Genomic DNA, 25,000 nt, shown 5'->3' with positions numbered 1-25,000 from the left:
TTAATTTATATTTCAGATAATCTTGGTTGTGTATGTTGAATGAGAATTTATACTGAATGCTTACTCTCCACTGCCCAAGTGTCAATTTCTATAGAATCATATTTATTGCTACTTAAGATCATTTTTGTTTCGTACTTACTGATAGAAAAATTTTGTTTACTGCCTTACTGATAGAATTTTTGTTGAAGCTAATTTCCCATATTCCCCAAATTCGAAGAATTGTTTTTGTGTTACTGGTGTTCAGTAATAGGATATCCAAAAAACTTTCTTCTTCTCTTGACCTTTACAAATGTGCTTAAGTCTTCTCACACACCAGCAAAATCCTGTTATTTCTCTCTTCTGCCATCAGAATTCTTTTTGGGGGGTGAGGAAGAGTGACACTTGTCCTACCGTTCAGTCTGTTCTATAGCTAAGTCATTCTACAGTTAATTCTCTGATGTCACTAGTCTTAGTCACTTTTACAACACACTTCCTGGGGATGGCAGCTTTTTTTTTTTTTTTTTTTGGGCAGCATGTTTTTTAAGGATGGGGTAACTTCAGTACAACTGTCCTATATGTGCCACCCGTAACCCATAATTTCTGGTCGTGTCTGTTTCTTGGTCAGTATGTTCCAGTAATGTATATCTTCAAATAATGTGGACTATAGAAAACAGTAATATCTTCATGGCTTTTCAAACAATATTTGGATGTTGTATGATTTTAATATTATTTTGTCTGCCATCTAACATTGGGTAATTTATGCTCTGGATGACATGCATAGTCATCTCTCTACCCCTAGAGTAGCCCCAACTTTGAAATCATTACACATCTCTCCCAATCCCTAATTAAAATCTGTTTGTTTGTTTGTGTCACACTGTGTGGTTTGTGGGATCTTAGTTCTCCAACCAGGGATTGAACCCAGGCCACAACAGTGAAAGCGCAAGTCCGAACCACTGGATCTCCCAGGAAATCCCCCAGTTTTCTTTCTTTTGAGGGAAGAATATCCTTACTCAGATTTATCTGACATTTGGTGTACTTCTGTATTTTTAAATTCAAGTTTGCCACCTATATGCACACAAACTACCAACTTTATCTCCTTAAACATTGGTTTCGTTTCCTTGTTTTACTGTCTTTAAGTGAAATTCATAATGGAGATACAGCTTTTTGTTTAGTTTCCTCATTCTACTCACCGTATTAGGAAATTAGATTCTATACTGCTAAAGTAGGTTTATTTTAAACGGTTAAGGAAAGCATGGAAGGAAATAGGTAGTCTTCTTCCCCTCCACTCCCCAAAAGTAAAGTTGAGGCAATTCTGAAGTAGAAAGTCACTATAATTGATATATATATTTTATCGAAGAGAATATTTTCTATACCAGCATAGCATAGCACAGCACAGAGTCAGATTTAAAAAGAAACAAGCCTTAAGTGTGGTAGTATGTAAATGTTTATTTTGGCTCATTTGTGGAGGAAAAAGGAGTTATTTTCTATTTATGATACTCTGTTTTCTATAGTTTTTTATGTTTTTCTTTTTCATAACCATAATAGACAGGGAAAAATGCATTTTTTGTGGGAGATCTTGGAAAGATTGTGAAGAAACACAGTCAGTGGCAGAACATAGTGGCTCAGATAAAGCCATTCTACACAGTAAAGTGCAACTCCACTCCAGCTGTACTTGAGATTCTGGCAGCTCTTGGAACTGGATTTGCTTGTTCCAATAAAGTAAGTCATTTTCATTACTTTATTACTAAACTGCAACATTTTAAAATTGACTAATTTTTGGTGACCCACAGCAGTAGGAGAACAGTTGCAAGGAAGTTTTGACTTTTGAATGTGTTTCCTAACTCTTGTTTAAATTTGCAGTTTAATATTGGAAATTTACAAACTTTCAAGTGTACCTTTCAAGGAACGTTTCAGTGAGATGAGATTTTATAAGCTTTATTTTTCTTTAATCAAAAACTGTTATTCCTCATTTTTAGCCTAGAGCTAGCTTGACCAAATTACTTCTTATGACAGCAAGATAATATCCTAAACTATGAGATTTCTCTGATGGTAATTACAGGCGTACCTCAGAGGTACTGCAGATTGTATTCTAGACCACTGCAATAAAGCGAGTCCCATGAATATTTTGGTTTCTCAGTCCATATAAAAGTTATGTTTATACTATATTGTGGTCTATTAAGTGTGCAATAGCATTATGTCTAAAATATAATGTACATACATCAAATAAAATAATGCTGTTGAAAAAATGGTGCCAGTAGACTTGCTCAACACAAGGTTGCCACAAATCTTCAATTGTAAAAATGCAGTATCTGCAAAGTGCAATAAAATGAGATATGCCTGTATACCTTTTTTTAAAAAAATAGGATCAGTATTTAATTTTAATTTTATTTTTTGGCTGCTTTGGGTCTTTGTTGCTGCGTGTGGGCTTTCTCTAGTGCAAGCAGGGGCTGCTCTTTGTTGTGGTGTGCAGGCTTCTCATGGTGGTGTCTTCTCTTCATTGCGGAGCATGGGCCTAGGCGCACAGGCTTCAGTAGTTGTAGTTGTGGCTTGCGGGCTCTAGAGTGCAGGCTCAGTAGTGGTGGTGCACAGGCTTAGTTGCTCCGCAGCTTGTGGGATCTTCCCGGACCAAGGCTCGAACCTGTGTCCCCTGCATTGGCAGGTGGATTCTTAACTGCTGCACCACCAGGGAAGTCCCTGTATACCTTTTTAAAAGGTTTTTAACAGAGTACAGTATAGTAAGCATTACCGGCATCTAAACTATGACATACATAATCCTAATTTAACCTTATATAATTTGAATTTAACCAAAAAATAAAGGTATGGGGTAGTGATTGAAAAGTAATAGAAAGCTTGCCTTTTAGATGACACTGTTTAAAATCTGTTTTTAGACTGAAATGGCTTTAGTGCAAGAATTGGGTGTATCTCCAGAAAACATCATTTACATAAGTCCTTGCAAGCAAGTGTCTCAAATAAAGTATGCAGCAAAAGTTGGAGTGAATATCATGACATGTGACAATGAAGTCGAATTGAAGAAAATAGCACGTAATCACCCAAATGCCAAGTAAGTGTAAAACTAGGCACATGGGAATATTATTACCTAGGGTTTGGGGTTGTCTTTAGCCTGGGAAAATGGGGCATTTATGTAGAGCAGTGGTATATGTTGTGATTACTGTGACTTATTTCAAGTTCCTTTATGGAAAATGCTACTAGCATTTTATTGGCTACTTCTGATCCTTACTGTGGAGCTGGAATGAGATAAGGGCATTTTGGGATATGAATTTATAATCTTTAATACAAGGAAGAGAATCTGGTTGGTAGGATAATCAAATTAGAGCCACAGCTATATTTTCACAATTACATTAACCATGCTAGTTATTTGTCATATTGGGAACAGGATGTGTTTTGGTCAGCTTTTTTTCCTGGTTAGCTGAGGGTTTAATCTGCCCTTAGATGTGGTTTCTTGAATGGTTGTCCTTTGTGTCAGTGTCTCAGGAACCTAGTCCATAGATTCCTGGGATTTCTTGAAGGCCCTTCTCCTCAAACAGGAAGTTTAATGTTTTTACTTGTACCTACATGCATCCCAAGAGTTACTTTTTTAACTAAAAACTTCACTTTTTAAAAGCAAAAAAATTTAAGGCAAAATTAATATTGCCATGAATTGGTATATCAAGAGGATTTTACAATATACTGAAAGTATATTAGTACAAAATTGTTTCCTTTTTAATAAGTTATTGTGTATGTTATATGTTGCCGAAAATGTGTATCATATCCATATTTCCCTTGTATTCATAATTTTCTTACTGACTTTAATGGTATTCTTAGAAAGGTATCCTGACAGGATTTATTACCCTGAAAACCTTTGTTTTGATAAAGGCCAGTTTTTTGATAAAGTGGTTCTAGGGAACCGCTTGTCTCTCTTAAAAGTCTTCTGGGGGCGGTGGTGGGGGAGTCTTCCTTTTCTGTGACCTGATTTGGGGTGTTTACTGTATTAGATTATAAATGGAATGGTATATTCTTGATAGAGCTGGTTCTAATGGTAGGTAGAATAATTGTGCTTTTACAAACAGCATTTTTGTATAATTGCATTTTTTTAGTGGTTTGTAATTACTTGGAGATTGCCTGATAGTCATGATCATTTTGCCTTGGTAGGCGTGGTTTGGAAGGAGATACCAAATAGATTTGAATCAGCAGTCTAAAAGGCTGCTGTTGAGATACGTAAAATAACTTAGGACTTCCTAATTTTTTTGTTAGATGTACAAAATTAATGGGAGGAATGTTCAGAATAAGTGGTAGAAGGTTCGCTAACTAGAACAATTTAGGAAATTTGGAATTTTTAAGTCCTGATCGTTTTTACTGAAAGACAACGGTGGCATTGCTACTCAATTTAGTCTTTCTAGGTGGATTTATGGACTGATGGACTTGATTTGAAAGTAATGTCTTTCATTACAGAGCCCAACCGACTCTTGATGCTACAACAGAGTCTTAACTTCCTGCATTTTCCAAATTCCCATCCTTGTAAGCTTCATGCTTTAGGCCCTAATTGCTAGTTTTTTCTCTATACAGGATTGTTTTTCATTAGGTTCACTTGATTCATCCGACGCTGGATTTTGGAGCGCTGACAACATAATCAACACACTTCCTACAATCTTCAGGCTTCACATGTGCTGATGATGATGTAAACCAACTCTGCCCCAATCATCTTCCCCTTCTCTTAGGGTCTTACTACATATTGCAACAGAAGATAATATTGGAGGTGAAGAGGGTAACATGAAGTTTGGCACTACCCTGAAGAACTGTAGGCATCTTTTGGAATGTGCTAAGGAACTTGATGTCCAAATTATTGGGGTTAAGTGAGTATTTGTTTTAAACTTCATTTTGTGATGATAATCTTTGTCTTTATGTTACTGATTTAGAATTTCATTTGCATGAACTCTAATAGATTCAACTTTGGGTTTAATATACACATTTCCCTTAGTTCAGGAAAGCAACTAAATATGCTTATCCTTCATACTATTTTGTACCTGTACCTTCCCCTCACCCAGTAAAGAGAGAAAATAGTAAATAACAATTCAGTTAGTAATGTAAATCACCTCTTTTTAAATTGAATGGAGGGATTTACTAGAATTCTAATGAATACCAAAATGGCATTCAGCTTCTAAGTTGTTGGAGATGTCATTTCATTTTTTCTTTTTCCTATCCTAAGACTTTTTCTCTTCTTTTTAATTCCTCAGGAGCACTTCAAAAAATCAGTAGACTTTATTTTACCCTCTCTGTTTTCTGTGTGAGGAAACTAAGACCCAGAGAGTTAATGATTTTGATCATAGTTTCAGAACCATGATCTGAATCAAATTTGGAGCAGCTTAATGCTCCAAATTTTAAAATTGCTCATAAAGATGGATAAAGAATCACCACTGTTAAGCTTAAATCTACCATACTTGATAATATTAACAGTATTGGAGAGTTTTCATAGTTCAGCTAAATTTTATTGTTAACACACAGGAAAATTGATTTGGGGTATATTCTTCTATGAATTTTAACATATTTTTGTAACCACTGCCACAGTCAGGGTACAGAAAGAACCATATTTCAATTCATTTTATTTTATTTTTTGGCTGCACCATGCAGTTTGTGGGATCTTAGTTCCTCAACCAGGGATTGAACCTGGGCCGCCTGCAGTGGAAGCATGGAGTCCTAACCACTGGACCGCTAGGGAATTCCCTATTTAAATAGTCTGAATCATTGATAAGTATCACTGTTAATGAATACTAACCAGTATCAGTACTACTCAGCTGAATTAATGTTCACTTGTATTTATTTCACAGTAGATACATTTTTATATTTTTAGATAAAATTGTGCGTTCAAATTAAAGGTTTTGTAGGGTGATGCTTGTTACTTTACCATATATGCATAAAAAGCATGTCCCTATCTGATAGTCATGAAGCATAACTGATAACTTATAAAAAATTGTTTATAAAATTATAGTATTATCCTAATATTGGATAATACTTTTCTAAAAGGCTGGTATTGTAACTTGGATGATTAGAGGCTCGTGCTTCTAATGCTTTAAATATTTGGTAAGGTTAATGTGAATATTTTTTGTGTCAGTATGGTGAATGAGAAAGGACTTACAGGAAAGGCCTCTAAAACTTGGAGCAGCTTCAAATTTATTACTCATTTCTTTCAGATTTCATGTTTCAAGTGCTTGCAAAGAATCTCAAGTATATGTACATGCTTTATCTGATGCTCGATGTGTATTTGACATGGCTGTAAGTTTTTCCCTTAAATTATTTTGATATTTTAAGCCAGGATGTTATCTAAGATTCAGTGGTTTTCTACCTCTGAAGTACGCTCATTCATTCTTTTTTATGACATGCACATTTTAAAAAATGGGTGTGAAGGGATTAAATAGTAATTTACTTGCATATGTCTAAAGATAATACAGAAACATCAGGAAGACAATATATATAACATTGAATGAATCTGCTTCTGTTAGTAGAAAGCAAGAAGTTTACTGTACTAAAGGTTAGAACAGAGATTATTTACCTCCTTTTTTTTTTTGAAATGTCCCTATATGCATTACAATTTGGAAAAGCATTTAAAGATTTTCCCCCCTCCACATCTCTAGGGAGAATTTGGCTTCACAATGAACATGTTAGACATTGGTGGAGGCTTCACAGGAACCGAATTTCAATTGGAAGAGGTAAACCTTGTTCAGTGGGTAGACATACTGGAATAATCTCTCATTCTTTACTACTTACCTGGTAGATTTGTAGACGAGAGTTTTTACAGCAGCAACTAAAGGTGTAACATTGTTTAAAATTTTATTCTAAGAAAATGAATAGGCAATGAGAAGATAGCTTAACTTTGAAAAGTTTAAACTCTATAGCATAATTTTATCACAGAAAGTTTCTATTTTCAGTACTTGATGGCACAGATGAATTCATAACTTGGAGAGCTTGCGCTATTTTATCCAGATACACACCACTCCTCACCTTCCTAATATATAGAAACTGATTTGAAATTTTGTTCCTTCATTGATAGTGATTGAATATAGAGACATGACTTTAAACAATCACCAGTAGCCATTTGCCATTGGAGTTAAGAAAAATTTTTTTATGCCATTATGATAGTTAGAAAATAAACTTTGATGACTTGAAAGCCTGCTTTATCACAAAGCTTCATGGTCTATAATTCAAATACTTAATTTTCCTAGAAAATTTAATAGCTATCAGTCTCTTAATATTGTGAATTATCTAATCCAATATTAAAACCATAATGTGGGGTTTTAAATCCATAGGTTAATCATGTTATCAGCCCTTTGTTGGATGTCTACTTTCCTGAAGGATCCGGCATTAAGATAATTTCTGAACCCGGAAGCTACTATGTGTCTTCTGCATTTACACTTGCAGTTAATATCATTGCAAAGAAAGTTGTTGAAAATAAGTTTTCCTCTGGAGGTAAGTTAAAAAGTTTATAGTTTTGTTTCTGTTAGTAGGTAATTCCAGTTAGTTCGAAGACGAGTTTATCAGATACTACTCAGGTATAAATTTACTGTAGGACATTTCATGGATTATAAAGTTGTGGGTGGTCTTCATCCATCAGTAGGCAGCAGCTAGGGAGCTTTTCAAAATGCCCTAGCCAAGGTCCCATTCCATAATAAGACTTTCTGAATCCAACTCTTCTTGATACTGATGTTGAGATAGGCTTATTTTAGATAAACTTACCCACGTGATTGATTCCCCTTAAGAACCAGTACAGTCTTAAATGTATGATTTGACAAGTTAATGAAGGCTTACACTGTCATCTCTATCAAGCTACAAATAGTTTTCGTATCTTAAAGTTTTTTCTCAGTTTTGTTCCTTTGCCAGATAATCACTCTGATTATTTTTCCACCACAGATTAGTTTGGGCTGCTCTTGAACTTCAAATAAATGAGGTCATATAACATATATTCTTCTGTTTAAGACAGCTCAGTATAATGTCTGAACCATTTTGTTTTACATTTATTGCCAATTAATATTCCATTTTCTGAATGAATATACATTGTATATTCATTGTATCCATTCTCTTGCTGATGATTATTTGATTGTTCCCAGTTTTTGGCTATTAAGAATAAAACTAGGGCTTCCCTGGTGGCGCAGTGGTTGAGAGTCCGCCTGCCGATGCAGGGGACACAGGTTCGTGCCCTGGTCCAGGAAGATCCCACGTGCCGCGGAGTGGCTGGGCCCGTGAGCCATGGCCGCTGAGCCTGCGCATCCGGAGCCTGTGCTCCGCAACGGGAGAGGCCACAACAGTGAGAGGCCCGCGTACCACAAAAAAAAAAAAAGAATAAAACTATTACTACATTCTTGTACTACTGGAATTGTGGACATTTTTCATTTCTCTTAGGTAAATGATTAAGAATAGAATTGCTGGGTCACAGAGTAGGTGTCTGCAAAGATTTCAGAATGGTGTTACTATTTTGCCCCTCCAATGACAATGTATATATGCAAGTTCTGGTTGCTCCCCACCTTCACTGACTTTTTGTGGGGGGGGTGTCAATGTTTTAAATTTTATCCATTCAGTAGGCGTATGGTGGTGGTATTTCAGTGTGTAGTTTTAATTTGCATTTACCTGGTGACAAATGATGTAGAGCACTTTTTTCATGTCTTCATTGGTTATCCTCCTTTGTGAAGTGTGTTCAGTATTTTAGGCTAACAGTTTTAAGGTATGTCAGTATATATATATCGGTGTTTATGTTTTGAGGAATGTGAAACCTACGAGTCAGTTCTGTAAATACTAATTCAGACTTTAATACACCTTTTAGATGTTTTACTCTAAACTCATCATTACTTCTCCTGTTTCATTTCAGTAGGAAAAACCGGAAGTGATGAACCAACCTTCATGTATTATATGAACGATGGTGTTTATGGTTCTTTTGCAAGTAAACTGTCTGAGGACTTAAATACCATTCCAGAGGTTCACAAGGCAAGTTTTATTACATATAATATAAAAACTGCTTATATGGCAGTTTATGAACGAGCTGTTATTTTTAAGATACATCCCAATTTTTGGAGAAATATTTTAGGATGGGGGAAGGTTGCCCCTTTTTTGAGGATTTGCATATCTCTGGCTGAGTTCCTTTAGTTGCTTCCTTAGATAGAGTTAAGGAGCATCACTGCCGCTGGTTCTAGGCCTTTCTTCCAGGGGCACATTTGATCTGAGATAGTGAAAAAATGCTCTTATCCACCTTCAAATTCAGTGCCTGCCTGAGTAAAAACCTAACAAAACAACACCTTTTTTTTCCCTACAGAAATACAAGGAAGATGAGCCTCTGTTTACAAGCAGCCTTTGGGGTCCATCCTGTGATGAGCTTGATCAAATTGTGGAAAACTGTCTTCTTCCTGAGCTGAATGTGGGAGATTGGCTTATCTTTGATAACATGGGAGCAGATTCTTTCCATGAACCATCTGCTTTTAATGATTTTCAGAGGCCAGCTATTTATTATATGATGTCATACAGTGATTGGTAAGATGTTTTTGTTTTAAAGCAGATTGGGTATTTGAGGTGACAGAACGTTTGCTAATTTTAATTCTGTAATGAACGCACAACTTAAAAGTAATAGCAAAATGATCTTTTAAGAGTAATCGGGGGACTTGCCTGGTGACGCAGTGGTTAAGAGTCCGCCTGCCAATGCAGGGGACACGGGTTTGAGCCCTGGTCCAGGAAGATCCCACATTACTGCGGAGCAACTAAGCCCGTGCACCACAGCTACTGAGCCCGTGAGCCACAACTACTGAAGCCCGCACACCTAAAGCCTGAACTCCGCAACAAGAGAAACCACTGCAATGAGAAGCCCGCGCACCGCAATGAAGAGTAGCCCCTGCTTGATGTAATTAGAGAAAGCCCGCGTGCGGCAATGAAGACCCAACACAACCAAATAAATAAATGAAAATTTAAAAAAAAAAGAGTAATTGGAAGACCACTTATTTTACAGTCCTATTTCATTGTCCATTTGTTACGTGGTTGTGTGCTCTTTATCCTTAAATTCAAATTTTCTTTTTCCTTATGTAGGTATGAGATGCAAGATGCTGGAATTACTTCAGACACAATGATGAAGAACTTCTTCTTTGTGCCTTCTTGCATTCAGTTGAGCCAGGAAGACAACTTTTCCACTGAAGCTTAAGCAGGCATTAACGCTTTTTTAGATATGAAGTTGCAGGTTAAGCTTGTCTGGTCTACATTCCAGTGTGGAAAAAATTTGAACAATCTTATTCTGTTAATTCTCTTGGAAACAAAAACTACTAGTAATAGCTGTTTGGGACCAGACAAAATTAGCTCTCACCTATAATTCACTGGGGGTAATTGGGAGATTAAGATAATGTATCCACATTTAAACTTACCAGTTTGCCCCACCCCTTAAGCGTTTAAAATAAAATATGCAACAAAATGGATGACTTAGTGGAGATGGAAGCCCATTAATTGGGTTCCCCATTAAACCGTTTACATACAAGTACACAGTTTTTATACTAAGGATTCGTGTTTAAAAAGTCTTGTAAAGTTAATGTCTTTCACCCAGATATATCAAATGTCAGTGGAAGACCAGTGTGATTTCATTAGATACGTTTAGTGTATTTAGAATGTGTAAATTTGTGCTTTGAACTGTAGTTTAATAAATGTACAATTGCATCATAGTATTTGTTGTATTTGACCTAATGTAACCCTTGTATGATTGCAATAAAATTTTGTGTAGATTTTACTGTTCTTTCAGGCTAAAACTTTGGGAAAGGGGCTAGCTAGCAAAAGTAGTTTCGAAATAGATGTGTATATGGACTGTTTAGAAGGTTATTTTCCTTTATAGCCCATTTAAGTTTAGTTTGGCTCAGTACATTTTTCAGTTATTTAATTAGTAATTTAAGTAAAATGGTAAATCATTGTGAAGTTGAGATTCATTATGGAGAGTTGATGTGCAGTAAGCATGTTTAACAATTTTAACACCAAAAATGTTAATCCTTCATAAACCAATTGTAATAATTAATAGGTGTTTCTGTACAGATAGAATGCATAGAGTACCTTAGTAAATCTTTGAATCACAAATCTTTTGGCTGAAATGGAACATTCTCTTAAGTACCTTGAAAAAACTTTGGGAGAGGGAAATAAAATTGCAGAAAACTGCAGCGCACTAAATCTTAAAGAAGGGCTACATCTATATCCAGAAACCTGATGCTCCTTTGCACGGAATATTATTTAAATTGAAAATTGTGAGGTGGAGTGGGGAGAAGCACACCTATTTTCAGTTTCTCAATTGCAGTGATTTCAGACTTAGGGTTTGTTTTGTTTTAGCTGTTCACTTAGCTTCTTGTTATTTCCCATTTGTTCAGCTTAGTGTAGTTTTAATTCTTTTCATACTAAAATTTTATGGTGATTGGGGGAAGTGAGTTAGAGTCACTAACATGACAGTTGTTGCCAGGAATTCGCATTGTTCACTGCTAGTATATTAGTTATCCTAGATCTCAGAATCACAATAGTAATAAGCAACAGGGGTCATTTTTTCCTAACTTACTCTATGTTCAGATGTGGAATTTCTGTCTACCAAGAGGAAATGTGACTTCACTTTGGTGCCAATGGACAGAAAATTCTACCTGTGCTACATAGGAGAAGTTTGGAATGCACTTAATAGCTGGTTTTTACACCTTGATTTCAAGGTGGAAGGAAATTGATCATGAATCTCTAATAAATTTCAATCTCTTAAACCAGTAGGTGCTTAATATTTTTGATTTGATTAATTCCCATTTGAATTTTGTGGGTCCTATTAAAAAAAAAGACCCCAATCTGTTGTCATCTAAATTACCCTTGGGCTTTTCCAAGATGTAATGTGGGGTTTTATGCAAAATTCCAAGCTACCATGCAACTTTTTTTAACTGTAATGAGGAGGAATTGTTCCTAACCTTCTTTACTTGTGCTTTTTGGTCCAGAAATGCCAAATCTTTTAAGAGATGGTACAACTTTGAGTCATTGGCCTGACTATACAACTTTGAGTTTCATGGCGTGTCGATTTTGCCATATTTATAGGAGAGCTATTCTGTGTATAAACAGCTCAGAGTTGCAAGTAAGACATGAATGATACGGTAACTTTAAGAAATACCTGTGTTGTATTTGAAGACTGTTTGCCATAAATCTGAAGTTTGAACTTATGTATTTCAATTTGGTTTGCTTAAAATAATGTTAACAATTTTTTTAAACTATTGTAATCTCAGTTCAGAATTTAACTGAAACTATAAAACCCAAATGATTTCTATATAGTAAATTGAACTGTAAAGGTAACTTGTGTGTGATTCTGAATACACAGATAAAATGTTTTTATTCCTCCTTACCTTTTAGTTTTGCTTTGCTTTGGCTTCTGTCGTGAAAGAGTTGTAATTTTACATATCAGCTTTGTGTGTTAACTTGTAAGCATTCTTTCAGAATCTTGCTTTATCACATAGTAACAAATTGAATCTGGTAAAATGATTCTGGATATTACATTCGGAATACTGAAGGCTTTGATAAAGTCCAATATATATGTGAGCCCAAAGATTTTTCTTTGGGTCACATATTCACCAGCTTCCTAACAGGTTTAAACTTACACTTAAATAGTTCTGTATAAATTAAGCTAGATATTCCTTCCAAGTAAATGTGGGCGCTGATATTGAATGCAAATTCGGGTTGAAAAAGCCACACCAGTTTTTTGTTTTGTTTTTTTTGTCTCTTTTTGGGGAGTTACTCTTGATTTCCTCACAGTAGTTATTAGCAACTTGAGCAGTAATGTAGTAAAGGATGCTTGCTTAATTGGCTTGAAAGTATGAAATCAGAAAAAAAAATCTTAATCTTGCATATTCAAGTTGTGAATAAGTCTTACAAATACTTTAATCCCTGCCTCATCCATCCTGAAGTAGGGATAGAAGTATGGTATAAAGTGTTTGCAGATGGCAGGCTTTCAGGGGAAGAAACCTGGCCTAGGGGGGTAAGAAACAAAAACTAGTTCTAGTCTAGCTTTTGCTGGAGGCTGATCTTTACCTACTTAAAGGGATAAGCTACCAGCTTTTGTGTGTTGTCTTGGAGCAGGTAAGCACCATCTTTCTTACTCCTGAATTCCATGACCTATATTGGCTTCAGTTTCAAAAGCAGTTCCATTTTAATCTTTGAAATCCTGATTCTACCATAATACCGCTTACGCCTGTCAAAACCCTTTGTAGTTGATGGATTAGGAAGAAATTTAGCACTGGGTCAATTATGGGAAAGTGCAAAGTTAATCCACAGCTGGCTAACAGACGAAGTGATCATGTATTGGCAATAGAAAAAAGGGGTTGGGGCTTCCCTGGTGGCGCAGTGGTTGAGAGTACGCCTGCCGATGCAGGGGACACAGGTTTGTGCCCTGGTCCGGGAAGATCCCACGTGCCGCGAAGCGGCTGGGCCCGTGAGCCATGGCCGCTGAGCCTGCGCATCCGGAGCCTGCTCCGCAACGGGAGAGGCCACAATAGTGAGAGGCCTGCGCACCGCAAAAAAAAAAGGGGTTGCATGAGAGTGCAAGAGAAGAAAGATCCTTTGGTTAAACCAGCAGGGTCTTACTGTGATTAGATTCAGCCCCAGATTCCAGTTAGAGTTTTTCCTAAATGACGGTGCCAGACTTCATCCTGTTCGCCTGTGCTTAGAATTCTGTCACCACTTTTTTTTTTCTGTCACCACCACTCAACTTGAGTGGCCCCTTTTTATTGTCAACACTAACCTCTCTCTTCCCGCAACTCAGCCCCCAGACGGCCATCACCCACTTCGCTGTAGCTCACCTCTCCCGCCTTCCGCCTGCTGACAGACCACCCACACCACGTGACCCTGAAGATCAGCAGCCCCAAACTACCCCAACGCCACGGCAGGGCCAGAGTCAGGCTAGAGACCTGGTTCTAGAGCCTTGCCTCCTCTCTCTGACCTGGACTATTTCAATGGTTTCTAACTAGTCTCTCTGCTACTAGGATCTCCCCTCGAGCCACCATCCTTATGGCTGCAGAGTGAGCTCCTGAACCGGGTCTGATGAAATCACTAATCTGCTTTGAAGTCTCCCTTTGTAGTCCTGTCTGGGATCTGTGCTTTTTGGGCCCTGGTCTGCCTTCAAACGGAAGGTGTAGGGACTTCCTTGGTGGCGCAGTGGTTAAGACTTTGTGCTCCCAAAGCAGGGGGCTGGCGTTCGATCCCTGGTCAGGGAACTAGATCCCACACACATGCCGCAATTAAGAGCCCGCATACCACAACTAAGGAGCCCACATGCTGCAACTAAGACCTAGCACAACCCAAATATTTTTTTTAAAATCCCCAAAGGTGCCATCTTGCTACTCATCCAGTGAGATCCCGCAGCACCTCTCAGACAGCGTGGCTTCTTCACAGCAATGCCCGAGGGTGAGTTCAACCTTAATTAATTCATTTCTTTGCTTGTTCATTTATTCTCCAACAAATACCTTTTGATATTTCCAGGCCAGGGACTATTCTAACACTGGGACAGCAGTAAACAAAATACCCCTAAATCCTGGCCCACGTGGCACTTCCATCTCAGGAGGCCTCTTAGAGGCTTTCAGCTCATTTCTGGATTCTGAGGGATGGACCTGCCCCCACTTTATCTTTCGGCCTGCTACAGTAAGTGGTCTGACCCTTCAGGGTCCCCCGCATCCCTCATCCAGGATGCTGGGCTGGACAAGAGTCAGCAACTGTGTAATATCCACACAACCTCAATTACACACCAACAACTGCAGGTGGTTCTGTGCCACACAGCTCAGCTTGTGAGTTCCTCTTTCAGTCTGCGACCCTGAAACAAAGCTTTTCTCCATTCTGGCCTCGGCTGCTGCCTGACTCAGAGTTCATGAAGCAGCAGTAGAGCCTAGTGGTTAAGAACGTGGACTTGGGGCATCGTAACTCCATTTCTACCACTTACTGGCTGTGTGACCTTGGACAAGTTAACTTCTCTGATCCTCAGTTACCTCTTCCATGTATTGATGTATAACAAATTGCCCCCAAAATTTGAGTTTCATTTCTTCATCTATAAAAAATAGGATTGTAAGAATTCAATGAGTTTTTACATTTAAAGTGCTCAGAAAAGTGCTCAGCATGTAGTAAAATTTCAGTATGTGTTTGCCATTATATCTCCTGGGTTCCTGCTCATTGAATCTCCCTGGGGCTTAGAACCCTCTTGCTCCTGATGACTCCTGAATAAGATGCTTTGGTAATGGAGACTGTGTGGAATTACTGGTGACTCTATCTTCTTCCAACAATTCTTTGAAATATCCTTCATATAAGATAGAAACTAGAGGGGACTTCCCTGGTAGTCCAGTGGTTAAGAATCCACCTTGTAATGCAGGGGACACAGATTCGATCCCTGGTGGGGGAACTAAGATCCCACATGCTGACGAGCAACTAAGCCCACAACTACTGAGCCTGTGTGTTCTAGAGCCCGTGCACCACAAGGAAAGATCCCATGTGCTGCAACTAAGATCCAATGCAGCCAAAAAAAAAAAGAAACTAGATAAGAATATGGCAGTTGGGCTTCCCTGGTGGCGCAGTGGTTGAGAGTCCGCTTGCCGATGCAGGGGACGCGGGTTCGTGCCCCGGTCTGGGAAGATCCCACATGCCGTGGAGCGGCTGGGCCCGTGAGCCATGGCCGCTGAGCCTGCGTGTCCGGAGCCTGTGCTCTGCAACGGGAGAGGCCACAACAGTGAGAGGTTTTAAATTTTGCTTACCGCAAAATTAAAAAAAATATATATATATATATATGGCAGTAAAGTGGAAAACAACTTTAAATATTAGGTAAAACTGAGGCAAGGTTAGTCCAAAAGTGACCATCACAAGGTGCTGCTAAAGTCTGACCATGCTTTGTCTCTGAGGTTCCTAGCAGCCAGAGTTAAAAGGGAAACACTTTAAATTCAAATTTTAAAAATGTTAACAAAATTCAAAGCATCCATAGAATATGAGTGAAGCTTTCTTTCCACAGTGCAGAGCACAGTGCCAGGGGCAATTAAGCTCAAAATGCTCTTTCTAGCAAGGGCCCAGATGCAGATGGCTGGCCTTCCCTGTTGGTGGAAACAGAAGACATCGCTGCCACTCAAGGGCTCAGGGATTGGGCGGCAATGGCCGATCTTCCCACTAGATGGCGCTCGTGGATTATCTTTGCTCATAGTGCCTCCTCGAAGTTGCAGCAAGCAATTTCGGTTTTCTTAGTTGATTTCACGTAGTATTAAATTCTTATGTTCTAGCATGTTTCTGAACGTCACACAAGCCTCCGCCTCTCTGTCCCAATCCATTGTTACAGTGGGTTTCGAGGTGGGTCGGAGCCAGGAGGAAGAGGGGATTCTGCCTCCAACTGCTGGAGCTGAGCCCACTGACAAGTTACCGTGACAACTCTGAGCCCAAGGGGGACCCTTGTTCCTGGGTGTGAGACAATATAACCAAAGGCTAGAAGACCTGGGCACTCAAGGAATGTGGTGGTTAAACTTTGTGGCTTTTTCCAGGTGCATTTTGAATTCCAAGTTGGGATGTCAGGTCCACCAATGACATACCTATGGCCACACAAAACCAAGTTTACATAGCTTGATGCATCCAAGGAACCCAAACACCAGGCAAGCCTTTGGACCCTCTCAGTCTGAAGGTCAGGTTGGGCTTTTTGTAGGATCAAGTGGTTGAGGCCAGCTCAAAAAGCAGGGAATGATTAGCGCTGGTGGGTTGGGAGAAAAGGGACTCTTGCTGATTGGATCTGTGGGGAATGTTTTCTATGTGACTATGGCTTTGCTAGATCCATGAATCAGTTTTTGTGATTTAGAAGTTAAGATTTTGAAGGCAGTCAGTCAGCTGGTTTCTCAGTCTGCCATCTTCCAGTAGCTCTTGAGGTCATGGCTGTATCTTTTTCATATCCCCAAAGCCCGGCACATAACAGATGCTCTTTGTTGGGTAGGTGAATGAACTCACAAACACCACCTCCTTTCCGGGGTTGTCCCAAGATGGGTGAGCAGACAAGATAGCGGATTCATGGAATACATATTCAAGAAGTACTGACTTTATGCCAGGCACTGGGCCAGGTGCTGGGAACACCATGATGGGCAAACCAGACAGGACCATGTCCCGAGGGAATCAACAAATACATGCAAGACTACAAAAGAGTCTCAGCTTTGAAGGAACAGCACTGATGCTAAAGAGCAGATGATGGGGCACTTGGCTTGGTCAGGAAGATTTCCTGGTGAAATGATAGTTGCACTGAGATGTGAATGAAGAGTGGAGTTAAGTAGGTGAAGAGATGGAGAGAGAATGTTCCAGGCAAGGAGTACGGCCAGTGTAAAGGCCAGGAGATGGAAATTCAAGGGCCTGAGGAAGAAGGTCAGTGCTCCTGGAGGATGGAGACTCATAGCACAAGCATTGTGTAGGATGCCCCAGCCCAGGCAGGGCTCTACCGGCCTTTTGATGGATTTCTATTTTTATCCTAAGAAAGATGGGGGTGGTGTTACTCTTTTTATACCTCGAGGTGGGCTGTGTTTCAGAGCTGTCAAACGATTCTGCAGAAATCCTAGGTGAAGCCATAAACATTGGAGCCTCTCCTGGTGGTCCTGCAGTGTATGTGAAGTAATTGAGCTTATGTTTGAAGGGATTTGTCTGGCTTCATTGTGGAGAAAGGACCTGAGGAGGGCAAGAATTGGGCATGGCAGCCTGGTTAGGCTCTGGCATTGGGACCAGATGGTGGTGGTGCAGTGAAGGGCTGCTTCAGAGGTAAATGGGCAAGACGTGGTGAGTTGGATATAAGGATGGAGGAGACGGAGGGGGAGGATGCCTCTGAGTTTCTAGCTTGTGTAACTGGATAATGGGCTCGGTCACTGACACATTGGCCACAAGAGAAGAGGACCAGGTTTTGAGGGGAGGCTTGTGAGTGTGGTCTTGGACATGTTTGCATTTGAGGTGACTTTGGGGTGGGGATATCAGTGGGAGGCTGGGTACTCAGTTTGGAGTTCAGAGAGAGGCCCAGCCCAGAGGCTGCGTATGGTTCTGTGCATGTGGTAACAGCACAACCAAAGAATGTCAGCCGAATGACATGCCCTTTTGGAGAAGTTACTGTTGTGCCCCTTTGGTCACAGGTGGGTGTGGGTGTTTTGGGGGACTTCGGCTCTCTTCCAAAATCCCCAGGTGGGGTCCACTGGGACAAGCGTAGCCCTAGAAGTGAATCCAGGAGGAAACAAAGGCAACTACACAAGTGGTGACGTCCATTGGTTTGAAGGTGGCAGCCTGGAGTAGAGAAGGAGGTGTGGCCACATCCAAAAGTCTAATCCAACCATATCCTACCCTTTCACATGGCACCCCACATTCACTCACATCTCATCAGCTGGCGCCTCAATTACCTGTGATTACCGAGCACAGACTGAGGCAAATGGGAAAACAAGTGCACACAGCAGAGACTCACGTCTTCAGACCCTTGTACCTGAGGTTAGTGCAGTCTCTTCAAATTCAAAATGTTCTGGAAACTCAAGTTTTTTGTTTAGTTCGGTGCAAACTCATTTGGCCTCAAAACCTGCCTGAAGGGACATGAAGCTGTTTATAGTGTTTATTTATCCTAGTTGGTGCGAATAGTCACACATTTTGCTGCAGGAGTGTGGTGTGTTTGATTACGGGGTGTTGTGCTGTTCCAGAGCCCGCAGCTGGTGGTGATGGCGTGTGGGGGGTGGTCACCTTATACAGATACTGTGAATAATTCTAAATTCCAAACACATTCCTTCAAATTCTAGAAGGGGGCTAGTGGACCATTTTATCATCAATCTTTTACTACTCAGGGGAGCATACAAGAAAATTTAAGCATGCTAAAAATGATGATCTTGAAAGTGTGAAAAGCATGATCCCATGTTGGTAGAAACAATTGTTTTTTGAGCACTCAGAACACTGCTAAACAGTGTTCTAGACACTGAGGATGGTGCAGTGAACAAAACAAGGCCTATGAGTTCACAAAGCTGACAAAATTGTACTTTTAAAATTCTATAAAAGATGCACACACAGATTTGCAGATATGAAGTACTGAAGGGCAGACAGTAAAATTCTAAAACAGGCATTATGAGTAATTTGTTTTCTTTTTTTCTTCTCCACATTTCCAAATTTTCCTCTAATGCTCAGCACTCGTTTTGGAATTATTATTATTATTATTTTTTCAGTACGCGGGCTTCTCACTGCTGTGGCCTCTCCCGTTGCAGAGCACAGGCTCCGGACGCTCAGGCTCAGCGGCCATGGCTCACCGGCCCAGCTGCTCCGCGGCATGTGGGATCCTCCCGGACCGGGGCACGAACCTGTGTCCCCTGCATCGGCAGGTGGACTCTCAACCACCGCGCCACCAGGGAAGCCCTATTATTATTATTTTTAAAAGAGAATGGAGATCTTTAATTAACTAGGAATTTCTACGAACCTACAGCAGGACCGGAGCCCTCCTCTGCCTCTGCAGTCGGGTAGTTGCTGTAGATGCGAGGGGAGTCTCCGTGCACTTCTGAGGCCGCACCAGCAGAGAGCGCCGCGCTCACGGGGCTCGGGGCGGGGCCGCGGCCGCGCTTTTCTCCCCAGCAACACCCGCCCGCGCGGCGCTCGGGAGGCGCGGCCCCCGGCTTTCCCCGCCGGGCCTCCCCACCCGCCCCGCCCCCCGCCCGCAGAGCACCCAGCCGGGGCGGCGGCCTCGCTGCTCGGACCTAGCCAGCGCCTCGCCCCTAGGTCCGGGCCAACCCTGGCGCGGTGGGCGGTACCCGGCTCCTCGCAGACCCGCCCGCGCAGCGCGGGAGGGAGGAGGGGGTGCAGCGCGCGGCCCCGCCCGCCCGGGCCGTCTGCCCCCACTCCGCACCCGGCGCCGCCCTCCCTCTCCCTGCCTCCGCCCTTCCGCGGGGTTGGCCAGGCCGTGGCTGACTCGTACTTTGGAGCCGGATGGGGAGACGTGACTGCCGAGATACGGGCTGCGCCGGGAACAGGCGCGGGGGGAGGGGGCGGAGGCCGAGTTTCTGGGCACCTGGCGGCCGGGGCGGATGGGGAGGGCAGAGGCTGCCCCCTCCCCCCGCTCCGGGTTCCCAGGGGAGCGGGAAGGGAAATGCGCTCCTCCCTGGCGCTCGAGGGCCCCCGCCCTGGGCCTCGGCGTGTGCGCGTCGCGCCGGTTCTGTTCCTTCTGCTCTTCTGCTCCGCCGCGCCCCGGGCCGCCCTGCAGCGGGGAGAGTCTGGCCTGGGAGGGCGGCCAGGTTAGCAGTCGTGTCCGCCGTAGGTGGTCAGTCCTCTCTCAGGAACGAGGGAAGGAATTTATGCAGTCAGATCCAACCAACATTGAATCCCAGCCTCGGTCCAGCTTAGTTTCCTAATCTGTGAAATGGGAAAAGGAATACCTAACCTCCCAGTAGGCCCGCAGGTTTCACACCAGGAACCTTGTGACGCCACGAGATGTGCCGGGGAGAATTCTAAGGGAGGGAAGAATTATCCATTCCTAAATCCAAGAAAGGGCCATCTCGTGGCGTCTCTACTGCATTTCCCAAGGCCTTCGACAATCTCTTGTTCGCCCTCATTTTGCCCAAGAAAGACCTTCCAATACACACTAGTTACCCTTCATAGAGTTTCCTCCTCCGTAATGGGGATTCAAAGGGAGAGGAGTGCACAAGTATTTCAGTGACACACTTTCTCTTTGGGTTAAATGCGTCAGCCCTAGGATTAAGTTTGGCTTTTCTAGGGCTCTGATTGCAAACAAGGCTTGAGATGAAAAACTCAAAATCCCAAGATCTTAGAGTCAAAAAGCGGGGTCGGGGGAGGTCTTGCCCCACTATGCTTAACTGCTGGTCTTTCACATTTCAGTCACTGCTCTGCCACTTGCTGGTTGTGCCTGCTTCACCAAGGTACTGAATGTCACTGTCTCAGTTTTCTCAGCTGTCAAATGGGAACACAACACTGCTTGGTGGTGACAGGCTCAGGTATCCAGGATGGATCTCTGACTTTCACAAACTCTCATGAGTCCTTTAGGCAGCATTGCCATTTGTCAGGAAATTCTTCCTAGTTGTAGATCCTCCCCAAGTTCAAGACCATATTTCTGCTTCTCAGTCCTGGGAGAGGACCGTTGGTTCCCCCCTTGTTAATGTCATTTCCCTTGCAGCAGACAGGCCACTGCCAAGCTCCTCAGCCTGACCTTCCTTTACCCCTGGCTTCAGATATGGTTTCGGGGTCCTCCCCAAATCCTGTAGATTGGGGAGGTGCGGGTGGACAAATGCTGAGAGAGCTGAGAGGCCCAGACATGGACATTTTTCCTAAATTTGTGAGTTACTAGCAAAACAGGAAGAAAAGAATGCTTACTGAAAATTACCTCCACGCTGGGGTGATTTATCTCAGGGCCCTCATAAGAACCTTTGAGGCAGGAAGCATCACCTCCTTTTTGCCCGTAAGAAAGCAGAGGACTTGTTGCCCAGGTCCCCAATCTGTCCTTAGCTGGGTCCTCCTCCACCTCTGAGGACAGAGTGTTACAGGTGGTGCCACCTCCACCTAGGGCCACTTCCAGGTATGCCTTGTCGACAGGAAATGGCTGCAGTTCCTACTGATGCCTGGTTCTCCTGCCAGTGAGGTTCATGGTCGTTATCACTGGCTTGAAAGGCCAGTTGGCTCTTGGGAAACAAACAGAAGCCTCACCCTCCCTTCCTGTTGGAAACTTTGGCCTCAGCTGCAGAGTGGATGCCTGGGAAACACGTTTCAACTCCAGCCTTGGGGAGCCCAACTGCTCCTGGAGATCTGCCAAGGCTGCTCTCGGGGGAGGTGGGGGGTTGTTGGAGTTGGGAAGTCTGAAGGCCAGGGGGCCCCTGCTCTGGGAGTGTGGGCCTCATCTGGACACTCTTGACGGTGACCATCTGCATCAGTGGTTCTCATTCCTGGCTGCCCAGTGAAAGAATGCTGACGCCTGGGCTCCACCCCAGACCAGTGAAATTACCTTTCTGGGAGGGGGCCCATGTGTCAACATTTGTGATTTCTAAAGCACCCCCAGGTAATTCCAGAGTGCTGTCGCGGTTGAGAAACACTGAGGGAGATCAGTACAAACAGACAGTGGTCAAAGGACAGAATGGGAAAGCATTTGATATCTGAACAAAGGAGGATCTGCGTTAGAGACCAACTAATAAAAGCTGTCCAAGGCAGGAAGGCTCCTTCGGCTGTGGCTGAGCAGGACTGTGGAACACTTGGAAAGAGTCCACCCGTCTGGGAACTGGCATGACTCGGTGTCCAGGGACAGAGGGAGGAACCCAGCGTGACTCCAGGTCCCTCTGGGCCACTGTGCCTGCTTCTGAGATCCACGTTCGTGTTGCCGGGAGAGGCCCCTGATGCTCCCGTGCGCCTCAGTTCTTCCAGTCCAACTGGATTGCTTGCCGTTCCCAGAACTCCCCCTGATCTTTCCCCTTCTAGGTTTTGGTTCCCGGCATTTGATTCCATCTGGAATGTCCTTTCCCCATCTGTTGAAATCCTTCCTCTTCAAGGTCCCTGCCCTAATGCCAGCTCCACCAGGAAGCCTCCACCTTCTGGAAGCGCCTTCTGGAAGCGCCTGTACCCCCTTCCCAGACTGTCACTGCCCGGGTGTGCGCAAGGTTGTCTCCCTGGCCAGGCTGTAGATGCAGGAAGGGCGGGGACGATCACACTCCTCTGTGCCTCTTCCTCCCCCGCCTGTCTCTGGGGGTGGGGTGGAGGCGTCTTGTGTGGAGGAGCCCCACGCTTTTCCTGAATGCTACAGAATTTGTCCCTGTTCCAGGACAGGGTGGACAGCCACAAAGAGAAATCCTCTCTGCTCATGCCCCTTCCTGATAGCTCTCTGGACCGTCCGCTCCATTTCCGGAGTGTCAGGGGGGCTTGTGGTTAGCAGGCAGCGACAGGAAAGAGCTGAGGCCAGGTCTTGACCCAGCACGTGGTGTCCGCAGCACCAGAGTAGCTTCCCCTGGGGAGGGACGGGTAGAAAGACTGAGGCAGGGGATGAGAGCGTCGAGTCCCTGGATGCTGGCGCAGTCTCTTCCCATAGACAGACCCAAAGTCTTAAAGGGAGGGGTAGGACCCCGTGACCTCGGGCGCCGCCGAGGCCAGTGCTGGAGCCACGGAACCGCCTCCTCCCGACAGCGGGGCGTCCGCCAGCCCGCGCCGCAGGTGACCCCGGTCGCTGCCAGTCGTCCCCGCTCCCCGCCGAGCACCCCCAGCGCCCCCGCCGCAGCCGCCTTCTTGGGGTTTTCCGGCTCGTAGTGCCTCAAACGACCTCGGCAGCCGCCGGCCCGGGCCGCTCCCCCGCCCCGCCCCCCGCCTCCCTGGCCGCGGAGCAGGGCTTTCTGATGAGTCAGCGGGAGCCGGGGAGCCTCCAGCCTCCCCGGGCATCTGCTCCGGTGACGCACCGTGACTCACGGGCGCCTGGGCAGCCGCAGCCGCCGAGCGCGCAGCGCGGAGCCGGGAGCCCGAGCGCAGGCCCCCGCCGCGGCCGAGCAGCCCCCGGGAGGGCCCGGCTCCGCGCCCCGCGACCGGCGTCTGGCTCCTCCCGCGCGCCCAGCGCCTCCCGCCTCCCGCGCCTCCCGCTCCCGCCCGCCTCCGGCACCCTCCTCCCCCGGCCCCTCGGCTCCCCTGGCCCCAATCCAAGCTGACATCAGACGCTGGCCGCCCGGCCACCCTCTGAGTCAACAGTTTCCGAAGCGGAGCCCGCTGCCAGGGGCTGGGAGAGAGCGCTGCCTCCGGGGGAGGCGGTGCGGGGCTGGCCGGGGCTGGCAGCCGCGGGAGGGTGGAGGTGGGTGGGGACCAGCGGAGCTTTTTACAAGAAGTCACGGGGGGTAGGGGAACCGAGAGGGTGAAAAACGCCCTGCGGAGCTGCCTGGGCGGGGAGGGAACCTGCGCTGGGAGCCACGTGCTGGAGCCGGCGCTGGGTGGGTGGCTTGGGGAGGCGTGGGGGAGGGAGAGGCCCTTGCTGGGAAAGGCCCCAGGCCACGTTTCTGGGGGAGGAGAAGAACCGCGGGTGGACACGCTCGGCCCCAGGCCACCAGGGAATGTTCGTGTCTGGAGAACGCGGCCCAGATCCCTTTGATGGGAGCAGCTCTGGCCAAGCCTGAAGGGCTGGCGCTGCCTGCTTAGGGTTGGACCTGAAGAAATGCACTGGCCTAACCCAGTGGCCTCCTCTGACCTCGGTGGGATGGGGTTAGGGCTGGAGGCACCTCCACCTCCCACCCCTCAAAGAGGATGTCTGTCCAAGGGTCAAAGAATTGGAGAGGCTGAGTAAGTTGACGGTGGGTGGCTGCCCGGTGAAGGCGGGGGGAGTAGTAAGAAGGAAGGAGGCGTAAAAAGAAGGAAGAAGAATTTTAAGAACATGCCAAGGACATAACTGCAGTCCTTGGAAAGGTGAGTTTCCTACTACCTGAGGAATCAGGCCAGAATCCTCAGAGGAAAGAAAATGGATTCGCTGCAGGAAGGAATGTGGAGACTGGGCTTCTTCCTCTGAGTAAGAGGCTGGAGCCTCTGGGTGCTCTGGTCTGCCACTGTCCGTGTTGAGCACCCACTTTGAGAGGCTGCCTCCTGTGGCTCTAGGATGCTCAAGAAGGGCAAAAGACCCTTTAAAACGTACCCACCTGCAGTGGCCTAAGCGGCACCTAGAAGCTTCCTTAACCCTGACAGTTTTCTCTGCCCTTGTCAGAAGGGAGAGGAGCCAGGAAGACAGGCAGCAAAGCTCCACAGGCACCTGGCTTTCCTAGTCTCCCACTCCATCCCACCTCACCCCACCCTCCCTTGACCCCCAGGATGAGCAAGACACAACTGCCGTTAGTGGGCCTCCAGCTGCAATTTATTCTCAGTCTCTTTCCGGGATTTGACTTGCCGTTCTTTCCAAAGCCACGGCTCGACAAGTGATGCCAGCCCATGGAGGGGCTGTTGTGTCTCATCTTGCAGGCAGAAGTAGCACAACAGCTGGGTGAACCAAACCCATCCAGATCTGTCCAGAGCTGTTTGTCAGTATGGCCTCACAGGACCACGTGAGCTGCCTCTTGCCCCATGTGAC

The 25,000-nt window shown here is 44.4% G+C and overlaps 1 protein-coding gene and 1 long non-coding RNA gene across 9 annotated transcripts in view; both read left to right on the top strand.

The window, feature by feature from the left end:
- AZIN1 (antizyme inhibitor 1) overlaps positions 1–12,524 on the top strand; it is a 33,152-nt gene extending 20,628 nt beyond the window's left edge. For 2 of the 7 annotated variants that reach the window (XM_032609875.1, XM_032609876.1), the window contains 9 exons: positions 1,525–1,698; positions 2,868–3,040; positions 4,695–4,829; positions 6,165–6,246; positions 6,606–6,680; positions 7,278–7,437; positions 8,834–8,946; positions 9,272–9,486; positions 10,033–12,390. In XM_032609875.1, coding sequence (XP_032465766.1) covers positions 1,525–1,698; positions 2,868–3,040; positions 4,695–4,829; positions 6,165–6,246; positions 6,606–6,680; positions 7,278–7,437; positions 8,834–8,946; positions 9,272–9,486; positions 10,033–10,144 — 1,239 coding nt within the window. In that variant the 3' untranslated portion in view covers positions 10,145–12,390. Of the gene's footprint in view, positions 1–1,524; positions 1,699–2,867; positions 3,041–4,542; positions 4,830–6,164; positions 6,247–6,605; positions 6,681–7,277; positions 7,438–8,830; positions 8,947–9,271; positions 9,487–10,032 lie in introns of all 7 variants that reach the window. The other 5 variants (XM_032609877.1, XM_032609878.1, XM_032609871.1 and 2 more) reach the window with 4 other exon arrangements.
- An 11,430-nt stretch (positions 12,525–23,954) lies between these two features.
- The window catches only part of LOC116742668, a 110,192-nt gene continuing 109,146 nt past the window's right edge, over positions 23,955–25,000 (top strand). For both annotated transcript variants that reach the window (XR_004346536.1, XR_004346535.1), the window contains exon 1: positions 23,955–24,348. This is a non-coding gene — a long non-coding RNA (uncharacterized LOC116742668). The remainder of the gene's footprint in view (positions 24,349–25,000) is intronic.

This window comes from Phocoena sinus, chromosome 17, assembly GCF_008692025.1.
Source record: "Phocoena sinus isolate mPhoSin1 chromosome 17, mPhoSin1.pri, whole genome shotgun sequence".
Taxonomy (NCBI): Eukaryota; Metazoa; Chordata; class Mammalia; order Artiodactyla; family Phocoenidae; genus Phocoena; species Phocoena sinus.
Note: the sequence above shows the minus strand (reverse complement) of the source record. Positions and strands in the feature narration are given on the sequence as shown.